General features: G+C 49.8%; 1 protein-coding gene across 1 annotated transcript in view; it reads right to left on the reverse strand.

Moving 5' to 3' along the window:
- Positions 1-19335, reverse strand: part of PCP4 (Purkinje cell protein 4) — a 41803-nt gene that overhangs the window by 16156 nt on the left and 6312 nt on the right. The window contains exon 2 of the mRNA XM_081138667.1: positions 6724-6775. Within this exon, the coding sequence (XP_080994793.1) occupies positions 6724-6775 (52 nt within the window). The remainder of the gene's footprint in view (positions 1-6723; positions 6776-19335) is intronic.

A 19335-nucleotide genomic window follows, 5' to 3' on the forward strand; every position in this document is an offset into this window, starting at 1 on the left:
CTGTTCGACACGGGGTCTGAGAGCTTTCCTGGGCGACACGGGGTCTGAGAGCTTTCCTGGGCGACACGGGGTCTGAGGCGAGTCCTGCGGTGGCTGTGGGGAGGCCCCGAGGCGTTCCCAGGGACACAGAGGCTCCCCTTTCCCTGCAACTCGGATGGGAGGGCAGGCACAGCCCAAGAAGGAAGTCCAGCTGCTGAAGACAACGAGGCCCCCTCTGTGGAGCAAGGACACCCCTTCCCAGGCAGCATCAGATCCCGCGCCGCTTTGGGCTCCCAGGTGAGCCCCCTGCCGGGAAACCCGCACCTTGAGACCACCTCATCACGCAGCCCCGGCTGCAGTTCAAGTTGGCTCTTCCGAAAGGCTGCTTGCTGCGTAAATTAACTCTACAGATAAAATTGAGTGTTTCACTACTTACAAAAAGGAAAACGTTTTCAAGCCCTTGAAAAATATTATTTCCATACTAATCGTTGATAAACAGAATATGAAACGTCCCAATCTCCTGGTTGGGGTGGTTTTCCTAAGGGTAGATTGTCATTTTCCCAGTAAGTCTACTTCATAGGCTTGGAAGAATCTTAAATGACAATTTTTTAGCATAATTTATCATTTCAGTTTTGCACTAAAGCATATGGGCCTTCTCCATATGATATGGAACAAAATTTTACCTTCAGTTAGTCTAAAGTTGAAGGGAAGGGAAGGGAAGGGAAGGGAAGGGAAGGGAAGGGAAGGGAAGGGAAGGGAAGGGAAGGGAAGGGAAGGGAAGGGAAGGGAAGGGAAGGGAAGGGAAGGGAAGGGAAGGGAAGGGAAGGGAAGGGAAGGGAAGGGAAGGGAAGGGAAGGGAAGGGAAAATATATAGATAAGTCCACAAATGAACATATTGCTTTAATGTTTTAGTTTTTAAAATGAACACGGCTGTCCCTGTAATTACTCTGAGATCACAGGTACTTGCCACAGGCTAGTTAACTAAATTGATGAGATAACGTGCCGCTGAGACTGCCTTTTCAGCGTGGCCAGGACGTGAGGCTGCTAACCCCGTTCTGTTCCACGGGCTCAGAGCACAGCCCACCCTAGTTGCCAGTTTACAACCAAGGCCCCTGGTGAAGAGGGAGCTCAGGAGACAGTGTAAGTGAAGACAACTTGGTGTGTTTGGCCCGCAGGCCAGGTAACCAAAGCTCTGCTCCTCGGATTGAGGTGACCTTGGGGAAATCACCTGACTTCTGAGAGATTTTGCCTGGCATGGCCTCCCTACCCACGCTCCCAGGCTGCAGTGGAATCAAACAGAAGATTTTCAGTTACACAACGTATACGGATGCAGAGAATTTTAATGAGAAGCAGGTCCGAACCTCCACTCCTACTGACGTCTCAAGGGTGTTTAGTGGGCTAGAAGCGCCGCGTTTATCCGAGGCATTGCCTGCGCACGGAAGTTATTATAATGCTCCATCCACCTAAAGGGCAAAAGAGAGCTCACCCTTATAACTGACGTTGATGGTAATAAATTCCCTGTCAGCACCGATTCCTAAAATAACCCCCGCACAGGCTTCTCTCGCTGGAACAGCATGACCATTGACCGGTTTGTGTGGAGGCCCTGGCAGCTTCGAGGTCTGGCTTTGCTGAGCAGTGGCCATCTCCTGCTTCCCCGGCGGGGCCAGCCCGGGAGCAACCTGTGTGCCTGTCCCCCTCCCGGTGCTCCGAGTGAGCGAACAGCGCGAAGGACGTGCCCGCTGGTGATACTCGAAAGCCACGTCAGTACTTCAGCCACTGTCGTTTTGACCCTTTCTTTCTGGTTGTTTCTAATATGGGGGTGAGAAGAGAAAGAAGGCCAAGAGACCCAGATGGAGACCAGAGGCCTTCGGCTTTTTGCCTGGGAAGCCTCTGGAGCCTGCGGTGTTCAGGGCAGCGTGGGAGTGTGCCAGCAGGGTGAGTGTGCAGCAGGGTGAGTGTGCAGCAGGGTGGTGCACCAGCAGGGTGAGTGTGCAGCAGGGTGGTGCACCAGCAGGGTGAGTGTGCAGCAGGGTGGTGCACCAGCAGGGTGAGTGTGCAGCAGGGTGGTGCACCAGCAGGGTGAGTGTGCAGCAGGGTGAGTGCGCCAGCAGGGTGAGTGTGCAGCAGGGTGAGTGTGCAGCAGGGTGAGTGCGCCAGCAGGGTGAGTGCGCCAGCAGGGTGAGTGTGCAGCAGGGTGAGTGTGCCAGCAGGGTGAGTGTGCGGCAGGGTGAGTGTGCGGCAGGGTGAGTGTGCGGCAGGGTGAGTGTGCAGCAGGGTGAGTGTGCCAGCAGGGTGAGTGTGCAGCAGGGTGAGTGCGCCAGCAGGGTGAGTGTGCAGCAGGGTGAGTGTGCCAGCAGGGTGAGTGTGCAGCAGGGGGAGTGTGCAGCAGGGGGAGTGCCCGGCCAGCAGCAGGAGCAGACTCAGAGCCCGCTGCTGGGGTCGCGGCCGCCTTAACGACCGTCCCTTAGGCAGGCCTTTTTCCCACGGCCAGGTGCAGTCCGTGGAATTTTAAACAGTGCGTTTCTGGTACACGCTACCTCTCAACATTTGAAGTTGCCTTTTTCCCTTTTCCAAGAGGCTTAGCGTAGGACAGTAACTTCCCACCTAAACCCCTCGGCAGTTTACGCAGAATTGGCACCTGAGACCCGCACGTGGAGTGGAGCCTCACGCCCCCGGCTCCCACCGCCGCACACGCAGCCGGTGGAAGAGCCACGAGCCTGCACTGCGGCCTGTGGGCTCCTCTCCGCCACATCCCCGGCTCCAAACAGACCAAGTCCCATCCCCGTTAGACAGACACATGGCACGAGCCCTCTGTAGCTTTTTAGAAACTGCGCTTCCTCTTCTCACCGAGCCCCGCAGAGCTGAGCCCCTCTCTGGGTGCCATAGCGGGCACTGAGAGCTCAGCCGCCTTTTGGTCCCGGGCCCAGCGTGGGTTCCTTCTTACTCCAAGCTCATCGCTCACCCGCCCACACGAAACCTCACCCACACACTTCCCCAAACCAGGGAGCAGTGATAGAGCGAATGGGTCCCAGCAACACCTGCCCAGGCCAGTTCTTAGGTCATCGGGCAGCAAAAACACCAAAGGGGAAATTTTTAGCATCTACTGGGTGACCTGGAGCCAAGGGGGTGGGTGCAGAGTGCTTTGGGAATAAATATTGAATTTTATTTCTTATTGGAAAAACCATGCTCCAATTAATAATAATGTATCTATCTGTCTATGAATCAATCAGGTTCTCCTCCATCAATCTCTCTCTCCACCTACTTGACAGCAGAGAATAAATTAACAATGTGTGTGTGTGAGTGTGTGCCCTCAAATCTAAAGGGGAGATGAACTTCTATGGTTTCGGTTTTATGTGAAACAAGGAGAGGAGGGTACCCAGTCCAACATTTCAGATTATTCATTGTTAGCAATCGTATAATTATATCAAAGCAAACTAAATAATATGCGCTCCTAGCATCTCCCCACACCTACCAGAAATTTCTCAAACCACAATCTGTTTCCCCCCAAAAAGTGGGTGCGCCTACTCAATACAATGCCTGAGTGTTTGATCAGCAGCTCACACCTCAAAGAAATGACAACTGCCATTTGTCAGCCCCACAGGTGGCTCAGAATAATACCTGCCTTCCGGACATTTACCGACAGCTGGGATTGGAGGGGATTCTCTTACTAAAATCAGGCGCATCTGTGCCTTTCACCTCCAAAGACAGAGCCTTTTGGAAGCAAATGTATCACAGCTCCCTAAGACAGGAGAAATCCACTCCCGTTTTAGAAATTCAATTTAGCCTGGGTAAGCCTGCAGCTCTGAAAGTGAGCCCGGCCAGAGGTTTATTATTCATAAATCTTTCCTCGGGATTGGAAGCCTCCCAGCAGCCACTCTCCCTCCAGTGTTTTTCTACTTTTCCGTGTCAATAAAAAAGTTAACTCTTAGAGTCTCTCTGGGTGATGTGACGAGTTTCAAGATGCGGATCAAGATATCCAGCAAAATTATTGTCATGCAAAAAAGTCTTTTGATGGTCTCCCAGCTGGAAATGGGGGGGTGCATAATCTAGATTCAGAAGGTTGTGTCTGTACTTCTAAGCATGTGGGATTCTGACGCAGCAGGTGAGATGGAACAGGAGCTGTGAAGTAGGGCATTACATCAAGAAACAAGTGAAGTCCTTGGTCTAAACTAATCAGACAATGAAGGGACTTTGTTCATATGGGAATGGAAATCTCCGAACCATCAAGATCCTAATGAATTTATTTTTTAATTAAAAAAATAATAATATCCCTAATATTTCTGAAAAACCTATCTCCACACGGCAGATGAGATGAAGAACATCTGACATCTGTAATACTTTAAACAAAAATAAAAATAAAAAAATAACAAAAAGAACATCTGAATATGCGGGGCTATGTATTCAGAGAGGCTGGTGCCCTGGAAAGTGAAAAGGCATTCTAGGTACAGAGTGGACAGGGGTCATATTTAAGGGGCATTCTGGGTAGAGTGGACAAGGGTCATATTTAAGGGGCATTCTGGGTACAGAGTGGATAAATGTCATATTTCACATCGATAAACACCACGGCGAAAAAACAAGAATCTACATTCCCAGCCGATGGCCCTCTTGAGATGATATTTAATATAACAAAATTCCGGCAGAGCCCAAGAGATCTCTCTGGAGTTTTAATGTATCTGACTTGTGTCTTCTGTGATCCAAATTACCGTTTCAAGGCAGTCATAATTCACTCCATAATCATCATGCTTTAAGTGTTAAATGGAGACCTAAACTAAGTTTATAATATTTGGAATAAGAACCCTTCCCCTTGTAGATGACTAATGAATTCTGGGACTAATTGAGTACCAACAACAATCTGACTGCTATCCAAATCTCATCACATTTTAATGCTCTCTGCTGCAGAGTTTTATTCTCAGGGGTCCCTGCTCCTCCAACACAGGTAGGCAGCTTCATTTGTATTAGTAGAAAATATACATTAAGGTAAAGGAGCTCTCTAGATACCTGTGATAACATAGTAAAATAATTTGATTTTCGATGGAATGCAATATTCAGTTAACACAGACATTCCAAGATAATCTTTTCATATGAGGAATTTAAGAATAAAAAATCTAAGCAACTTAGATTTTTAGAAAAATGTCTGTTAGCCCACTTCCAGAAGTCTTTATCCTGATCTTTGTTGGGTTGTTACTGACTTTTGTCTTTGTTCATTTTTAGAGGCAAAAGTACAAACTTAATAATTGAACAAAATACCATGTACATATATCATACATGGGCAGTTTTGTCTGAAATTAAGGTACGGGTTAATAATAATTTGAATTTACACCACACGATTATTTTTTAACCGCCAAATAATCTCGATTTCTAAATTTCCCCTTTTCTACTCAGAAGTGAATATCCTCTGATATCCAGAATCATATAAAGAAGAGCTTTAACCATAACTTGGAGAACTGGTGCTCTAGGGGACCTCTGAGGAGTCTTGACTATGGAGCCCCGTGATTCTGGGGCTGTGAGGTCCTAGGGCGTGAACTCCAGTGAAGAGATGGACATGAATCCGTGAACCGGGCAGGCCACCCTCTCCAACTCACACGGGGGCACAGGGAGAGCCCTGGGCACCAGGAAAGCCTTGTGAAAGAACCTATTTCCTTCCCTGCCCTCCCTGCCAGCTCCGATCAGGACAATCGGGCACCAAACCATCTACTTATTGATGTGAAGACCTTTTATCCCAAGAGCCATTGCCCTGACCCTACCTATAGGGTGGCCCGAAACAGCTGGTTGAGTCATCCGGATGCTGATGAGAACAGTCCAGGGGAACGTGCTTGAGTTTTGCTCAGGCCCCAGCATTTAAGGTGGTTTTGAGGCCCTCCAGGAATTTTTACAGCTGGTGTGTGAGATTGGCACGGCCCACAATGGGATGCGTAGGCATAAGTCTCATTCAGTGGGAAGCAGGACTAGTTTTCCACAAAAGAGGAGTTCATTTTATAATTAACAAAAAGGAAGAGCTCCCAGGATCTAACCTCCCCAGAACCATAACTGGAGTCCTCAGTGCTCATTGGGGATTTTTCATTATTAGGAGTCATCTTCCATTACAACCCCTAAAGTTGGGGAGCTGGGCTACTCCGAGCTCCTTCTCCTTCAAAAGCCACGGTCTTCCCATTCCTGGTCACATCCTAGTCCTCAGTTGGACTACTCCAAGCCTCAGTTTCCCCATCCATAAAATATGATCATTCCTACAATTTAAGGCCACAGTGGCGACTGGGGTCCCAGGACGCAAACACTCGGGTCTCCACTATGTGCTTTCAGTTCCCGGTGAATGGCTGCAGGGGACTGTGCTCTGTGTGCAGGGGGGCTGAAGTAGATTTTACAGCCTCCTTTAAGGAGTCAAGCACTTCACAGTTTTCAAAGCACTTATCTCATTTGGTCTTATTTTCTTCTCACAACAACTGGGATGGTTCTCACCAACCCTAATGAAGAAAGCAGAGAACTATATTCGCGTTGTAATTACCGTGTCGCCCAGAACGGGAGTCCTCTTTTGGGGAGGAAACTGTTCTTACTACTGCATTTAGCTAGCTCGGTCTCCTTTGTAAAACCAGGCCACGGTGCTGCTGAGAATTGCTAAAATCCCCTCTAAACGGAAGCACAGACATACAGAGTAAGCTGCTTTCTATGGGAGGCGCGATCCACACCCACGGGTGCCCAAGGCTGCGGGTGGGAAGACAGGAAGCAGCTGGGCTACTGGTGTCATCTTACCATTTTCGCCAGATGTCTTGTCTTTTCCATTGGTTGCCCCAGCACCTTGTCTCTAAAAGAGTAAAAAAAAGGAAAGAAATGATTATCACATATATTCAGAATTATTTTCTCTCTCATTGTTTTAAATATCTCTTTCATTATGTCAAGTTCTATATTATTTTAGCTCAGGTGGTTAAAACAAGGTACTCATGAGACCAGGAGAGGATCAACCCAAGAAAGGACCTGCTGAAGTGGCACAGCCCGCCTCCCTCATCCACATTGAGGGACAGCAGATGAGACACTGCTGTTGACGGGACATAACCTCATTGGAAACATAAGGAAATAGCCAAGGGTTGTGCCAACCGTGAGAACAGAACTGTCACCTTCATCAGTGATGGTCATTACACTGCTATTTTCTCATTCCAATCACAGCGTCCAATGTCCTATTTAAATAAATTTTAGTCAACTGAAAATACATTATGTTGATAGTCACACGTTCTCCTATTGTTGAGTTGTTTTTCTGTCATCTTTTATGCCTCCCCTGTGCGTTTTCATTTTACCAGGTTGACCAGAAGTATGAATATATCATGGTTAAAATTACATCTTTAAGCAAGATGGTCTGGGTGTGAGATCTGGGGAGCTGTGTGAAATGGGTCACACGTGTGAACAGATAAGCAAACTTCCTCAAAGCTTATTAGGTAATGTTTTTAAATAACATGATGTTCAGAATTGTTCTAGGCCATGGAGAAAGAAGTATTTTGTCAATCAAATTTTCCGGTAATTATCAGATAATATGCTTGAAGTTGAATAAGACTGAAGAGATGTAAAGTCTCTAACTTTTAGGTGAAAAAAAAATAAAGCCAAGTAGGGAGACTGATTTGTCCAAGGTCACAGTCAAGACTGGAGACTGGACTTCCTTCCCAGAGATCAATGTCCTGCAGGAATCGTCACTGTTACATAACTATCCGCATGGGGCCTTGGAAAGAGAGGCAGAGCACTGGGCAAGGAGAAAACCACAGTAGGTGACTCTCACTAAGAGATAAAGGTGCCCTCAAAGTTTGCATTTTGGTCCAAGACTTCAGCCTAAAAATAATATTAAAGAAATAATAATCCGTTAATCATGGTGTCACGAGAATTTCCCAGGCCCTTAGTCAACCTCGATTGGGAAAATGTTGCTTTCAGGTCCTGATTAGTGCAAATAAATAGGGTGAATGATAAAGACTCGTGTTAACAAAGTTAACCATCCTGTGTATGTGTATTGCCCTGTGCAGATGACAGCCGAGGGAGGCTTTTCATTAGCTGTTTATTGCCAAGCCCACCACACGCTCGTGTGCACCCCCAACCCAGTCAATGTGAAGTGCAAATGCCCACCCAGGTCAGGGGGTGCTCTGCCCCGTTCTGAGAAGGTGAAACCACCCCTCTCTGGCAGGAAGGGGAAAGAAAGGTGACAAGCCAGGAAGTTTGCATCAGCGTGGGTCCCTTCTTCATATTTAAGCTGGAACACCTTCAGTTTGCAGAATGCTGATCTCTCCTGTGTCCCCGTGGAGAGCAGACGTTGCAGGTCTTAGCCGAGCATCATGTGTTCAGCGCACTGCACTGAGGCCCCGTGTCCTGGCATCATTATCTAAACCTGTACTATACACAGTCTTCATTTAAACCAAATCACACATTTCTTAAAGATAGATTTGCAAGTAAAATGCCCCTTTCTTCTTGCCCGTGCTTATTTCGATGGCTCCTCTTTCAAACACCAAGGTGGTAAGTTCGCTGCACTGGATGGAAATTTCCTCCGCACTGTGGGGGGTGGCACCCGACCAGCAGCTGTGGTGGTGCTCAGACCCTCCACCCTTCCCTGCATTGCAGCTGATGGCTCATTAAAACAAATCGAATTCCACGAAATAAAAAGACAGGGTTCTGGAGTTGAATAAAGTCACATTAAATGGCTTACAAGTGCAAAATAGGCGCACACCCAACCCCACTGTCTTCAAACACCTTAAACACTGATACCTTTCAAATATGATGAATGCTTCGTTTCCTAAAAGATCGCTTTTTAGAAACCTGAGGGAAACCAAAATGAAGTGCACACGGGGGACAAAAAGGAGTCCTTCTTCCAGGATTTCTAAGACAGGGTTTGTGTCAGCTCTCATCCGATGCAGTTCATAGATGTCATAGGAGATGGTGTCTCGGATCAGAAAATGATCCTGACAAAAGAGAACCACTCGTCATTGAAAGTCTGTTTTTCAGAATTCTTTGAGACCTTGTGACATTTTTAAGGCAAGGCCGAGAGCCGTGGGGGAAATTATCCAAGAGCTTTCCTGTTCCCCGGCTCTGGGCGGTCATCACACGTGACTGTTTTATCACCAGTGAGGCGGCCGAAACTCCCCCGGGTCAGTAAAGGAAGAGAGTCTAAGCCAGGCTTGTGTCGGGGTGGTCACAGCTCACACCTGCCATGGCCAGACACGCTCCAAGGGCCCCCGGGCGTGATCGACTCATAGAATTCTGCCAACACCCCTGACGAGGCCACACCATCATCTTCCTCATCGGCCTCACTCTACAGATTGTCTCCCAGGCACAGACAGGGTTTGATCCAGGTCATGAGGCTGGGAAATGGCAGAGACATAACTCCAACCCAGAGAGGCCACTCCAGAGTCCTCCCTTTAAACCCTGAGCCTGAGCACCTCCCAGTCTCCCCTGGGCTGTGTACTTTTCCTCCAGTTAGCCAGGCCCTGAGCTGGGCCCTGAGGGTCTCCAGGAGAAGGGCACATTCTCTGACCGACTGGCTCCAAACCTGGAGGGACAGACAGAGACTAAAGCAACCGTCTCAATCATGAGGGTAAGAGCTTGACCTAGGACGCCTGAGATCAGGAGCGTGGGTGAGGGACCCCGGTTGGAGTCAAGGGGGGCTTTCCTCCTGCCGAGAAGGAGTGTGAATGACAGTGGCCCTCCAGCTGCGCATTGCTGGGCAAACCCCTTATCGCATCTCTGTTCCCTCCCTCTGAGGACAGGTCATAACCTCTGGCTCCTACTGGCCCCATGCAGGCACCTAGTAGGTGTGCACTCCCCACCTGTCCATCCGAGACAGTGTTTTCCACAAGAAACTGGTGACAATAAGTCGATGGCATCTGTGTACCAAGAAAACGGAGAGCTCGGCTGGTGTGGATCAATTGGGTGGAGTGTCGTCCCCTGCACCGAGGGGTTACGGGCTCAACTCCTGAGCAGGACACGTACCCAGGTTTCAGATTTGATGCCCAGGCAGGGTGCATACAGGAGGCAACTGGTCAAGGTCAGATCAGCGTTTCTCTCTCCCTCTCACTTGCTCTCTCTCTCAAACCAATTTAAAGAGAGAGAAGGGAGAGCACTGTTTTACGGCACTTTTTAGCATTTTGCCTTCTGTCCCAACATCTGGCCTCTGTTGGACTCTGTCTACCACGCAGTTGCAGAGACTTGGCAAAGAAGGAAAGGAAAACCCGTCTCGTCCCCGTCGTGGCTCGTAGGCTCTCTCGTTAGCAGGTCACTCACTGCTGTCTGGCTCCCGGCGACGCGTATTTTCTTAAGCAATCTTCCTCAGCGTCGCGGTCTTCCTTTCCTGCCGTTGCATCTGATATTCGCATTTCTAACGACTTCAGTGTTCCTAGTGCCCCTGAAATGGTAGCATCGTGACAAGCAGTTCCTCCGATGGCTCATAAATAAGAGACAAAGCACAAGGCTGCGTGTCTTTGGCGTAGACTGGGGTTCGATACCGCAGATCCTTTGAAAATCAACACCCGGCACAGGAGAGACATCGCGGCTCAAACCCATCCCCAAAGGCCTCGGCACATCCTTCTGCGTGTTTTCTGTGCTGTCTTTTAATCACCATGTTTGTAAAGAAGCAAGAGCTGTGTTTCTGTGGTTTTATATTTCATGTTTTATAGGCGAAGGCGCGTGAGTCTCTTAGATGAAACATCAGCCTTTGAGTGAACAGAGGCTTGAGACCTCGGCGAGCGCCCAGTGGAGCGGGACGGACAGCTGGGTGGCCAGGGGCCGCAGACGGCCACTCGGGCCGGGGCCTCATTAAGCCAGTGGCCTCTCGGGAACATCACGGCGCGTCAGGAAAGGCCTCTCCCCTGTCAGAGTCCCCGAATGCTTCCAAAAAGCAGAAGAGACTTGCACGCTAACATTTTGTGATAAGCACAGGACAGATTTGATTTCTTGCCTCTGATATTTTTAAATTTTCTATAATTCTCCTGGTAACATCCCCAAAATTGAGCATTAAAACTGCACTAATTTAGTCCCTAAAGGTGTAGATACTAATGTCAGAAGAGAACTTAGCTGCGTTTTCTTTTCTTTTTTTTAATGTTGGTTTAAAAAAAATGATGGGGCTCGCCCATGACAAGTATATAACCTTTATAATTCTTCCTGACCCTTCCCTGGCGCCGGCTCTCGCCCCTGTGAGACCCAGAGGCTGGACTTCTGCCTCCAACACTACGTCTGCTCCAGTGTTTTATCCTGACCTCTGGGGTAACAGAAACGACCAGCTTTGCTGTGGTTTCGGGAGACCATTTCTGAGAAAGACCCTCGTGTTTGGCGATTTTGTCTTCTTGAAGTTCAATTCATATGTTATCCTACAGTCGTATTTTTTAAATGAGTGTTTTTTACCCTATTATAATTTTCTTTGTGCCAATATTCTTTATGAATAACACTGTTTCCTGTTTATAAAAGAAGGATCTACTCATTATGAAAATTTTGGAAAATAAATGTGCAAGGAGGAAGCCGAGAAACTACATTTAATCGACCCGGCCAGAATTCATCCACGGTGACAGTCCACATGGTGCGGGGCAAAGCGGCGGCAGAAAGGAGCCTGTTGGCCTGGGGCTCACTCCCGGTGGCTGTGCGGCCAGCAGAGCCTCGCCACGGCCCGTTTCCCAGGCACGGTGGGGAAGCCGAGAGTCAGCTCAGGGAGCCTGACAGCAACCCACGGAAAGACCCGCACTGAGGCTGCTGCTGTTTGAGACCTGGGAATGATTTACAAGGACCAAGGGCTGGAAATGCCATCGCCTTCTGCCATTTTCTTACATCTCTACTACTTCAGCTATTGACACGGTTTGGAAATTGCTGCAATATGATTTAGTTTATTTGCAAGCCTGTGAGATCCTGCCGATGAATGCAGGTTCTGGAGCTATGGGTGGAGGGAGGGACTGATGCTAAAGAGACACAAAAGAATTTTTTGGGGTGGTACAGTTATCTATATCTCAACTATAAGATGGTAAATATGTCTCAACTATGCAACTAAAAAAGCATTTACTATACACTTAGAAGCTGTGTGGCCTTATGCTGGTCACTTAACCTCTCTGAGCCTGTTTCCACTTCTATAAAATGAAAATAACAGCACACCTACCTCCTCGGGTTGTGAGAATTAAATGAGATAAAACAGTCCCATTGCATGGGTCTGGTCCCTAAAAGGACTCTGACTGCAAAAGTAATGGTGAAAGGGGCTTAACAAGAGGCCTGCCTCTCTCTTTCTCATCAAGTTCAACTCTCAGTAAGTCGAGGTAACGAAGGCACATTGGGCTCAGCAGTCTGAGGACCAGGAGGAGCCCCAGCTCCCACATGTGGCCGAATGACAGTAAACAGAGATTTCACTGCTCGTGTCTCGGCCTCTTTACCTGCTCAGTTTCTTCTTCGTGGGATGAAATTAAATTAGATTAAATTAAGTGTATCTCACATGGCTGTTCTGAGACTCCAAAGAGAGAATGGTAGTATTCGTCTTCATTTTTTTCATTAAGGAAGCACCTCTACCTATTTGTAAAGTTATTGATTTCAGTTAAGGTTTCCTGGGCTTCTGATCCTGGCCTGGATGCACTTCATGTGTTTGGTAACAATCACAGCTTACAGCTTTTCTAGAAAGAGAAGATGCAGGAGGAGGGGAGGCTGTTCGCCGAAGGGGGAGCGTGGAAGGAAGCGGGGGACTCAGGGGCCCCGGCGCCATGTGCGCACCTGACTCAACCGCAGCCTCCCGAAGAAACGCCCGTCCCTGCAGCCGCTTCCCTGTCTGCCCTTCCTTAGGTCACCCTCGGAATAAAGGCTGTTGGTGGAAAGGCGGAGGCTTCCCAGGACGGCTGCGGTGACTGAACCAAAGACTACAGGCCCTGAGACAAGGCCGCGGACACCCGCCGTCTACCGCTTCTCACAGTGCGCACGGGAGGGACCGGGTTCGAGCGGGGCAGAAGCGGACGGGAGAGGTTCGCTCCCTCCCTCCATCCCGAGGAGCTGTGGCTGACCAGCCAACTGCCAAGGGGAAAAAGGAGACGGAAACTGTCAACGGAAGATAAATGGAAAGGCAGGGCCCGAGACGTGCAGCTAACTAGCTCACTTAAGGACAAGCCGACCTTACGCAGGTGGGAGGGAGGAAACCGCGGGCGTGGCCAGTTTTCTAGAACAAAACGAAACCTGTACTTTACCACTGTGAAAGCGACAATCCTGACCGTCCCCTCTGGAATCATGTGATTCGGGGGGAACTGTTATCATTCAAAGGCTGGAGAAGCCGACGTGAGGTCAGAAAATCCGCACGTGGCTCCCCCGATGACGGAAACTGACCGCAGAGAGGACCCTGCTCTGCTTTCAACAGCGGCACCAGGTCCCCGTCCTTCCCCGGGCGGCTAGGAGAGCACCGCGGCGCGGTCATCAACCGAAGGCCAAGGGCGGCCGAAGGCCACAGCAAGAAGATGCCCCTGCGGCCGGAGGATCAGACCCTGCCGGCCCTTACACAGCCGTTCATCCTGGGCGTGGGACGGTCACTCCGCATGGCCACGTGGCTCCACCACGGTTGAGCCAACCGTGAGCTACTGAACGCAACTTCCTCACCAGGGAGCAAAAAGGACCCGACAAACCCACCGTGAAACGAGAAGCCACGCTTCGGGCTGAGCGAGCGATGACGCTCCGGGTTAGGCAGAGGCCTATTCCTGTCTTTGCAACGAGGCACCAGGCTCCGTCTCTGCAACGCAAACAGCTTAACACTTCCTCTCAACAACCTGGGAGGCGGAGGCGACAGCTCTTCCAACTTGAAAGAGACAAAACTTGAGACACAGAGAGGCTTAGGGCCTAGAGCTGCTAAGTGGAGGGGATGGAGTTTGAGACTGGGGGGACTGGCACACTTGCCACTGGCTTGGAAGACAGAAGACCTGACTTGGACAACCCAGCAGCACAGACATTGTATGCCTCAGTCCACCTGCTGGCAGAGGGGGAGTCAGCCTTCCTGACCCTCCCCACTGTGGAAATCCACGACATCACATGAAATTCTGTGCTCGAAAATGCATGGACCGCCGCAGGAAACTGTTGGGGTGAACACACTTCACCCTGGGACCCTGGGACTGCGCCTTGCAGGGTTCAGCATCCACTCTGACACCAAACCTGCAGACGTGTGTCCCACACCTGTGAGGTCATGGCTCCAGGACCACGTGGACAGCCCTGCCCGGGGATCCCTGCGCCTGGGTACCCTGACCTGTGTCACACATTTGCCCGCTTCATGGGCTCTCGTCCGTGCCGTCCCCCCGCGGAGGCTGCAGCTCGGCCCTCGCGCCGGCTGCCGGTGACGAGAGCAGATGCTGACTTGGCGGGTGCCACCCGGTGCGCCTCTCCGAGACGGGGAGCTCCGAGGCTGCAGAGGCTACAGACTTTCTTTTTTGGTAATGAAGGAACAGCCAGGATTTTTTCCTCCGCTCAACTGAAACGAAAATAGCTTCGGGACACGCGGAAGCCTGAGGTTGTGTACTCTTAGAAGAAAGGGGAAAGCTTTGCCCCAAATCAGCTGTCAGAGCCCAAGCCAATCAAGACGCAGGTCAGAAGTCAGGGCTAAAAGCTGCAGGGCCGTGAGATCGGCTGCCCCGGGGGAGGTGGGGATTCTCACCATCTCCCCATGAAAACCAAACGCACACCTCCCACCAGCACCTCCACCAGCACCACCCACCAACTCAGTCCCACAGCTGTGTCTCCCTCATGACGGATACTTGCTCCATATTTTATTTAAAAATCTCCCTAAAATCCAGAACTACATCATTTGCTGGAGAATAACCCTGCTGTAATCTGGTGAAGGTTGCCTTCTAGGGCCAGGGCCCAAGCTCAGGACGCTGAGGGGCTTCCTACCTCCCCACGTTGACCCCGGCTCCTCCTATGATAAGAGCTCTTTACCTCCCCAGCACAGAAATGTCTCTTTAGGGGAGCAGGCCCAAGACGGCTGCCCTCCGTGTCCCCTGCCGTGGCACACTCGGGGCCGTGGCACACTCGGGGCCGCGGCACACTCGGGGGGGGAAGGCGGGGACAGGAGGCGCAGGTAGGACTAGGATCCCAGGAGAAAACAGGCCACCGCGTGAGCAACCAACGCTCAGCAAAGGCGTTTGGGTTAGGAATTGGGGGGGGGGGTGTTTACATGGGGGTTGGAGTTTAGCATTTATGTGGTCTTTAAAAAATACAGACTTTCCAGGTGTTTTTGAATCCATTTTGTTGCTCTGTCCTCATAGCAGGCCTGCAGGGTCAGCCTGCATCCCCTGGCTCCAGGCCCAAGCATCCCGCTAGGGGGGCTCGCTCGCTCTCTCGCTCTCTCGCTCTCCCCCCCCATCTTTTTCCACTAAGCAGCAGCCGGGCGGCCCCACCTTCACCCAGGTGTGCATGAGAAGAAAGGCCGGCCTCGTGGCCGTGGGGCCTGTGCAGTCGCACAGGGCCTCTGGCTTAGAAAGTCCCCGAACTTGAACTTGACTTAATGCTCCGTCATTGTCATGAAAGTCTCAGCAATGTTTACCATGGAGCCCCACGTTCCTGTTTTCCACCCGGCCCCATAGATCGTCGCTGGCCCCGGGCCTGCTGCCCAGTCACAGGTTCACGCAGACGCCCCAGCCCTGCCCGAGCTGCCGACAGCCCAGAAGAGGCTTGTTGCGGACACAGGCGGCCGGAGCGGACGCGGCACAGCGGTCGCTAGTGTTTACATTGCCTCGTTCCTGGGACCTGCTCGCGTCTCCGGTCGCGTCCTGCTTCCTCGTCGTGATACTAAAGGGACAGAGGAGGGGAGCAGGGCCCCCTGAGGGCACAGCGTGGAGCTGTGAAGTCATATTACGCTGCATTTTTATTTTTATCACGTGCGAATTCAGAAGCCTCATCCGTAATCCCGCCGTCGGGGACGCGGAGCTCTCGCCTGAGCCTCAGCCAAACCTGGCTCTCGGCAAGAGCCAGCCAAAAACTACGACATGCAAATTCACAGAACAGCGCCCCAGAAATGGAACGAATCTGCTTTGAGGATGGGAAAGATTAAACCTAGATGAACAAAATAAACCAACAAACAAAACAGAAACAGACTCATGGACAGAGAGCGGGCTGACAGCTGTCGGGGGAGGGGGTTGCAGGGCTGGGGGGAAAAGGTGAAGGGATTAAGGGAAAAAAACCACTCACAGACGCAGACGACAGTGTGGCGATGACCGGAGGGAAAGGGGTGGGGGCAGAAGAGAGTAGAGGGGGGTAAATGGTGACGGAAGGAGGCTTGACTCTGGGTGGTGAGCACACAATACAACATACAGATGATGTGTTATAGAATCGTACACCTAAAACCTATGTCATTTTATTAACCAATGTCACCCCAAATTTTTTTTACAAAAATAAATAAATGAATCTAGATGAAAAAATAGCAATGAACTTGCAGGAGGTATTTGGTAGAAGTACTTGACAAATTGCTACATCTATTTTAAGAAGTCTTCACGAAGACGTAAAACGGCCCACATTTCTTAGGTATAGAACATTGCCAGAAATAATATTTGCATCGTGGCTCTGTATTATCCAGATATTTAGTAAAAGTAATGGTGAAGAAGCCACCAAGGGCTCTGAGACACAAGGCGAGCAATGGCATTCTGCTGTGGACAAGCCCTGAGAGACGCCCAGACGTTTCTCACAATTAGAAGAGGGGACACAGTCGCTTTCTTTTAAAGTTTCCGAATTCAGGAGGCAGGAAGAAAGGAGACTGACAAAATAAGTGGTCGCCGATTGTACATGCGATGGCTTTGACCTTAGAAAGGGCCACCGCTCCCTGAGGAAAGGTTTTCTAAGAGTTTCATCCGGGGGCTCAGATGCTCTGTGTTGCTGATCAGAGCCGTGGAGGGCAAGGCAAGGGGCGGGGGGCCGGCGCCACTCAAAGCCAGGGCAGCTCTGCCGGGCAAGGCCTCCAGCAGAGACCCCAGCAGACGGTCCCCAGGAGCAGCGATGCCCACATGCCGTCTTCTCCTTGTGCGGTTGGGGAGCGGTGGGGGGACGGGTCAGAGTGCAACCCTAAGTCTCTGAAAGAAAGTAGAAGACCTGGTGGAGGAAAGAATGACTTTGCAAAGGCTCCTGTCATTGTCCTTTTTACTGGAGACTAATAAAAAAATCCAGGACAATATTATTTTTAATACATTTCATGTCCAAGCCCTAAATGGAATTGGGACAAGTGGGAAAAAAAAATTGGGTTGTATAGAGGATGTGACAGAGAGTGAGAAATCTGATAGGATAGGAAGCGTGTAAGTGAAACGGGAACTGGCTTCTCCTCGGGAAGCTCTGTGATTCGAGCAAGATGAGCCTTTGGGCGCTCACCTCCTTGTTTTAAAACGACGACTTTGAATGAAATGACAACTGTGGCCTCCTTTAACTCCCTAAAGTCTAAATAGGACCATAGAAACGACAGTCTTCCTCTAGGTCAATGGCCTTTGAGCAGGCTGGCTGCACCCCGGGGAGGGGCTGGGCCCATGTTCAGCTGCACAACCCCAGGGGCGCCGCGGGCACAAGCCTCCGTATGATGACACCTCTGGGGCTGTAGGGTACTTAATTCTCACAACTGTGCAGGGTGAACGGGACTTTAGCATTTCTACCTATATCTGTTCAGGATCTCAGATCAATAAGGAAAAAATTAGGTTTCATCAATAGCTAATATCTGGACTGATGTTGACATTGTCACTCGGGGAGGGAAGCGTGGGAGTCCCAGGACACCCTGGCTCTGACTTGCTCTGGGAATACGGCCCGGCGCTGCCCTGTAGCTCCCTGTGTTCCCCTAAGAGGACCTGCAGGTCACACGATCTGCCGGTGACTAAACTAATCTCCCCACGGAAGGTAAGTGGATTTAAGAAATTCCTGCGCAGTCACATGCTGCAGCGTGGACGAACCTTGGGCACCTTCTGCAACGTTAAAGACAAATACTGCAAGATTCCACTTACAGGAGGTCCCTGCAGCAGCCGCTTTTATAAAAATACACAGTAGGATGGTGCTGACGAGGGGACGGGGGCCAGCGAGGAGGCGCGCGGTCGTTTAATGGGTGTAGAGTTCTAGATGTACAAGAGGAAAAAGCTCTGGAGATGCTTCTCAACAATGTAAATAAACTTAATACTACTGAATTTTACTCTTAAAAACGGGTAAGATGATAAATTTTATATGCGTCTTTTTAGCATAATAAATCCCTGCGTAAAATTTTCACAGATTGAAAACAACACTAAGACTGCCGCAAAAGCGACAGGACCACAATAGAAGTGCTAACTAGCCTTTCCCTATTAGAACATCTTCCTGAACAGCAACCGGAGCTTAAAGGACAGTCACCCAATGAGCCTCAGAAAGAGGTGTGTTTACCCCGACCATGGGAATTACGGATTTCCATGCTTTTCCACTTGCAATGAACTTTCGCAAGGAAATATTGCCCCTTGAAATTCTGGCAAGGATAGTAAAGCCACTGCACTTAGCAACATACCTAAAAGCATGCTTTGCTGCACCATTCTCTCATTTTTAAATATTTCCTTGTTATATTTTTACTTTCTTATTCTGTTAAGACAAATGCTAATGAGGATTATCAACCTCTGGGGTCCTCTTTTCAGACCTCGTATAAAATTGAAATAGCTAGTCACTTGGTGAGAATCTTGGCCAAGGCACAGGTGTGATGTTATGGGGACAGGTGACATTTCTTTTGTGGCGCCACTCCATAGCACCTCGGGATTGCAGGACCAGGAAAAGCACTATCTCAAACCAGCCCAGGTACAGACGCAGCTATGAAATCGTCATAAACTAGAATTTAAACACTAACACTCAGAAGACATTCCAGACCACTGAGGGAAGGGTTAACGTATGGGTGACCTGAGGTGTTTTAGTCTTGGCCAAGTCCTGGCACTGGGGACAGACACCTTCCCCATTCTAGTTCCATCGCCATATGAAAATTGCTTTCCTCTTAGATGTTCTGCAGGGGACTTTTCAATTTGTGGATGACTACCTTCCTGCTTTATGATCCTAATTTGTCTTCCTTTTATTTATACGGTGGCAGTTTAAGAGAAAAATATAAAATAATGGCATTTAGTGGGTGATTGATTTTTCCACCGGCAATGTTATAAATATGGCCAAGCATTTCCCTTTTAGAAATGGAATGAGAAGTGATTCAGTGAGATTCCGAAGCATAAATTTAGGGCTATTTGCAAGGCACAAACAACATTCAAGCAGATTGATGCCCAGAATGCGTAACTTACGCCAAATTGTTCATGTAAAGCAGCCCAGAAATGAGTGCTGGGTTTATAGGTTTGGGCCATTGACAGGCGTGGCAAGCTTGCCTGGCTCGTGATACAAGCCCGTGATCTATAGCACACGCTCATACTCACCCCCAAAAGGCACCTGCACCAA

The sequence above is a fragment of the Miniopterus schreibersii genome (assembly GCF_964146895.1).
Source record: "Miniopterus schreibersii genome assembly, chromosome: 5".
Classification (NCBI taxonomy): domain Eukaryota; kingdom Metazoa; phylum Chordata; class Mammalia; order Chiroptera; family Miniopteridae; genus Miniopterus; species Miniopterus schreibersii.